The sequence below is a fragment of the Pteropus vampyrus genome, unplaced genomic scaffold, assembly GCF_000151845.1.
Source record: "Pteropus vampyrus isolate Shadow unplaced genomic scaffold, Pvam_2.0 Scaffold124, whole genome shotgun sequence".
NCBI classification, from domain to species: domain Eukaryota; kingdom Metazoa; phylum Chordata; class Mammalia; order Chiroptera; family Pteropodidae; genus Pteropus; species Pteropus vampyrus.
The window spans coordinates 735,667-741,027 of record NW_011888905.1 but is presented as its reverse complement, the minus strand read 5'-3'; the positions used below and the strand labels follow the sequence as shown (position 1 = coordinate 741,027).

Below are 5,361 nucleotides of genomic sequence, written 5' to 3'. Positions count from 1 at the left end.
CCTGCCACTGTGTCCCCACCATAGCCGTGAACAGGGAACGTTACAGGGAAGGGACTGTGTGAGGTGCGGGGAGAGAGGGGGCATTTACGGGCAGCACGGCCGCCCTGTCTGAGGAGGGTGACCAGCACGCAGGGGAGCCAGGCCAGCAGGACCCAAGGGATGGGGACAGAGCCCAGTGTCGCAGCCGCACAGCATGACGGAAGCACAGGAGGATGCGAGACCAGCTGCTCCCACCGTCCGGAGTCTGGGTCCCCAGCCGGGCTGCGGCGGGCTCTGTGGCCCCCAAAGGAACCAGGGCCCCCACTTGGTGTCCCAGCTTCCTTCAGGCCCTTAGGGAGGTGGGGCCAAGGGGACGTTTGCCACAGGCCCTTGGGTGCCACGGAGACAGCTGTGCCCAGGGACTGGGCTCCCGGGCGAGGAGCAGCCGTACCCGAGAATTCTGGGCCGGGTCGGTGGGGACGCGGCCTCGAGCTCTAAGCGAGCCCGTCCGTCCGGGTCTCCAGGCAGAAGTCCAGACCGGGCGGTGCTCAGACGCCTGCAGTGCTGCCTGCGCCCCGCTGTGAGCGGCTGTGAGCCCCTGACAGACCGGGCGCCCCCTCCCAGCCCCGGCCGCCCAGCCAGCGCCCCCCCACCCCCAGGACTGGGGACAGCGACCGCAGGCCACGTGCCCGCCCTCCTCGCTGGCCAGCGACGGCTCGTGAGCTGTGGGGGACACAGACTCGGGTCTGGGATGGCGCTTCCCTCGTCCTGCGGTGCCGACTCTGGTGCGTCTCTGCCATGACGACATGGGGGGACGCCGATGCACAGTTCGGGGTGTTTCCAGTTTTAGTGACTGTGGACAAACCGCTAAACACGCCCGTGCGCAGGTTTTGGTGTGAATGGCGGGTTTTGTGTCTCCTGGGCCAGTACCCAGGTGGGGCGGCCGGCTGTGCAGTCGGAGTGTTTAACTTCACGGAACAGCCAAACGGAGAAGCAGTTTGTAGAAAGTTTAAACCTCGGACTTGGCCGCCAGTGTCACGGCCGCGTCCCAGGTGGGCGGGAGGCTGCCCAAGGGCGCGAGCGGGTCCCGCAGCAGTCAGGACTCGGGGCTTCTCGCCCCACACACAGCGGACGCTCCGCCAGCCCCCTCCCCCGCCAGCCCCCTCCCCTAACGCAGGCTGGTCCAGGCCCTGCCTTTCAGAGGCACCTTCTCCATCAGGACGCTTGCCCGATGCTCCCGCCTCCGAGTGTCACCACTGTCCAGCCCGAGGACACCACGCTCGGGCACTGCTGGCTGCGCACCCAACGCCAGCTTCGGCCGGGAAAGCCGCCTTCTCAGGCTGCCTCCTCCTTCTGCCCTGCGGCTCCATCAGGGCGCAGAGGCGGGAGGCAGCGCCCCCTGGTGGTTACTGGACACGCCGGCGCAGACCCTCCCCCCACCTGGGGACCCGGTGACATCTGGCGGTCACTGCTTAGAACTGCAGCTCGGCTCGGCGTTTTCGACGGGCCGCGTGATTTCCCTGACGCAGGGCCACACTAAGCAGACGGTGTGGTGTGTGAAGGTCACACGCTGGCGTCTGAAAGGCCAAATAGACGAATGCATGCGGTGACAGCAAAGTCCCTCTCCCCTACTGCTCCACGGACGCCTGCGACTGGCGATTTGTTTTCAGGCATCGGTTATTTGCATGCGAATTTAAATAACATGGTAATACACGTAAATTTACCAATTTGTGATAGTAACTGCATCGCGGGACGGACAGAGAATTCGGGGCGCGATGTCACCTTTCCCCCTGTCTCTCCACTGCCTGGTTTCGATCTACAGCGTTACTGGTTTTCTCGTGGTCAGGTCGATGCTTGACAGTGCTTAAATGTCTATTTCTCGATGTTTCACCTTTAGACAAACTGTTGATTCTCCACCACCTCAAAAGCAGGTCGGCACACGCAGGGACCCCTGCGCTCGGCCCAGACGCCGTGGGCCCCGCCGCTGCCGTGACGGCGAGCTGTTTACAGTGCTTAAACGCTGAAGCAACCGCAGCGACAGGTTCCGTTTGGGCCGGTTCTGAACACTGAACACCCGTAAACACGTTCCAGGCGTCACGACGACGTGAACATTATTCTCAGCAGAACCAAGTGCTGTGACTCGGCCCACAGGGAGGGAGATGAGACATCGTGTCATTGAACCCAGGGACGTCCTTGGCGTGAAGGTCCCTTTGCGTCCCTGCCGCCTGCTCGCAGCCTCCTGCACTGCGTTCACCTCGACCGTGACCGTGACCTTCCCAGAGTGCCCTGTTTCTCGCCAGGGCTTCTAAATGCCACTCTGTTGGGTGTCGTCGTCGTGGGAGACACACAGCTTCGTCCCAGCAGCACCTGGAGCTGGCGGAGACAGGCTGACAGTCTTTGAGTTCTTGCTCACATAGTTTGCGTGGCACGAGTGGCCTGCTTGCCCACCGTGACCTCCGGTTTTGGACCCGCTGCTTCGCGGCCGCTGGGTTTTCTCCGTGCACAGCCAAGTCCCGCAATTTCTTGGCTCTTGGGTCATTTTCTTTTTCGGATTTATTTTCACTGCTCAAGTTCAGATTTGCCGGAGCACGCCCTCCATTGGCATACAGCACGACAGCTCACGGTGGCCTCCCGAGCCCCGAAGCTGGCTTCGCCACTGGTTAGCTCTGCAGTCTCCAGCGGCGGTGTGCGCGGGGCCTTGGCGGGCTCACTTGGAAGCGGGCAGCACGCAGCCCCTTGTCGGATGTTCAGGGTGGGCTGAGGTGGTACCTACAGAGCCGTGAGGACAGCGACCGACAAACCGTAACAGTGCACACTGCGGTGGGATCGGGGAGGGAGAGGGGTCCGCTGGGGTGCTCATGTGGCCACTCGGCCATCCTGGAGCACGGCAGCCAAAGCACGTTCCTGAGCGGTGCTGCCACCGCACACTCCCGCAGCAGCCTCATGCTGTCCCGCACGCCAGCGACGGCCACGTGTGTCTCTCCAGGGCCCCCAACCCAGACTTCTATCCCCAGACAGCCCCGCTCATGGTCGACACGTGTCCCAAACGCAGCTTGTTCAAAGCCGGACTCCCCGCTCTCTCCCCAAATGCGAGCCGCTCACACCACCCTGTGGCGCGGGGCGGACGCGCCACCCTCGTCGCCTGGTCAGAAACTCCAGCGTCTTGCCGACGCCGCCCCGTCTCCTGCGCTCCCCAGCTATGCGGCTGGGGCCCCGCGTGAGCCATCTGCCAGCACGCCCCATACCCACGTGCCACCTGCCAGGCGCTCCCCGCACCCCACCTTCTGACGCGCCATGGCTGCCGCTGCTCCTGGCGCCGGCCCTGCCCGGAAGCCCAGAGCTGCTGGGGCGCTGGGCCCGGCCCCAGCCGGGGTGACGCCGAGCCCGCTGGAGAGCAAACGCACCCCGCCGTCAACCAGACTCCCCGCGGGGCGCACCCAGAGAATCACTGCTCTGCTGTCGCTGCTCGGAGAAATGACCAAATGACACCCAGGTCACAAAGGTCGACCCCTGAAGCGCTACACAGACGCCCCCCCATCACCTGCTTCCGCTCGCATTGCAGACAGCACGTGACTCCCCGCCGCGCTCTCCTGCAGCATCTCCCCGGCTCCCGTCCCCGCCTCACGAGAATGACAATGACGTCATGGGGACGGACGACGCAGACAGAGGCGACGCGGACTTTGTAGTGAGCACAGGGCCTGGCGGGGTGGCACCACCACCCCCCGCCCCCGACACGCGGCCCAGTCACGCAGGCGCATCCTTTCCCGTTTCGGCTCGGGCACCCAGAGGTTGGAGCGCGAGGCAGTGACCCGCGGCCCGAGCAGGAGCCACCCGACCCTAGGTCCGCTCTGCTCCCCTGCGACTTCACAGACGCCCCTTCGCACGGGACCGGCGCCCCCGGAGCCCACCAGGGACACCTGGTGACGTGGCCCAGAGCATGGGCTTCAGGGCCGGACAGTGGCGGCGCCAGCTTATTAGTGTGTGGCTTTGGGTAAATGACTAAATCTCTCTAAGGCTCAGTTTCCTCTTTTGTAATAGACACGTATTAACGGACAGTAATGGATACTTTTTGCCCAGGCTCATCAGGAGAGTCACGTGAGGTGACCCATGCAAAATGCTCAGCACTGTGTCTGGTGCTTATTAACTCTTCCGTCCCCTTACGAGATGGCCTCTGCCGAGCGTGCGGGACGGATCGAGGGGTAGAGGAGGCGGGGGAGATGCCAAGGCTGGCTAGCTGGAGTAGCACTTGTCCAAGAACGAGACACTGTGCTGGCCAGCCCCATGTCCCAGGGGAGGTGGACCTCGAGGACAGACGAAGAGGGCAGGCGCACCCCTAGGACGGGCGGCACAGGTTGACACGTGGCTGGACTTGGCCTCGCTTTAAGGACCCGCAGCCTTGCTGCAGAAACAAACGCACGCGTCTGAAGCAGCGGCCCCAAGGGGCGGCAGGCTGGAGGTATCCTCGAGCAGGGACGGCTGGGGCCGTGGGACCGTGCGGTGGCAGCCAGAGCACATACTGCTTGTCTACGTCCTCTGCCGGGAGCTGCAGGGCCTCGGGGCCCAGCACGGTCCTGGGACCAGCCCCCCGGGGAGCGTGTCACACACAGAGTCCCGGCCTCCACCTGACCTGCCCAGCCTTGCTTTCGCGGGCTGCCTGGCTGACCCACGAGGGCGTACGGCTCGGAGGGCGTCCCGCTCCGGCACCACGCTGTCTGCCGCCCTGGTGCTCCGGGCACGGCTGCGTGGGGACTTTTGGCAGGACCGGCGGCTCTGGGACCCGGGCTGTGAGACCCACTTACTGGGCTGGGAAGCAGGAGAGCAGTTACCCTGGCGTCAGGCGCTGACCTTGGAGTTTCACGTGACCCGGGTGTGTGACACGCAGCCCCTTTGCGGGGAGGGGTCCACCACGGGCCCGCTGTCTCTGTCCCCAGGACCGTGAGTCATGTTTGGCAGGGTGCGCAGTAGCCTCGCCAGGCTGACGGCACAGAGACGTGCATCCACTGTAAGCAGATGGCCATGCGGGATTTGGGGTACTCCTTGCTGTGGCAGGCGGGCTCAGGACAGTGGCCTCAGGCAGGAAGACCTGCAGGAGGGCTGTGGCTGGCAAGCAGGTGGGGCTCCTGCAGGGCCCTGCGCCTCGGTCCAACCTGCAGAGGCCCCGGGGAAGTGGCCTGGGGCAGTGTGGGTCGCCCCAAAGACGCTTTGGGGCACAGAGGCTGAGACAGCAGCTGGGGAGCTGTGTGTCCTCATCGGTGAGGCGCGGAGGGGGCCAGGAGCTGGGGCCTGGAGGCCGGGGCTGATGCCACCTTCACCTGGGAGTAGATGACAGAGGCGTCCTGGGGGGAGAGCACGCAGGTGAGGTCAGAGGTCAGGGGTCAGGGG

General features: G+C 64.8%; 1 protein-coding gene across 1 annotated transcript in view; it reads right to left on the bottom strand.

Moving 5' to 3' along the window:
* Window positions 1-5,361, bottom strand: part of LOC105296410 (Fc receptor-like protein 3) — a 47,878-nt gene that overhangs the window by 15,911 nt on the left and 26,606 nt on the right. Inside the window, exons 15-19 of the mRNA XM_011366489.1 lie at window positions 5,263-5,315; window positions 4,643-4,782; window positions 4,497-4,550; window positions 3,225-3,366; window positions 2,602-2,748 (exon numbers count right to left, since the gene is read on the bottom strand). Of these exons, the coding sequence (XP_011364791.1) occupies window positions 2,602-2,748; window positions 3,225-3,366; window positions 4,497-4,550; window positions 4,643-4,782; window positions 5,263-5,315 (536 nt within the window). The remainder of the gene's footprint in view (window positions 1-2,601; window positions 2,749-3,224; window positions 3,367-4,496; window positions 4,551-4,642; window positions 4,783-5,262; window positions 5,316-5,361) is intronic.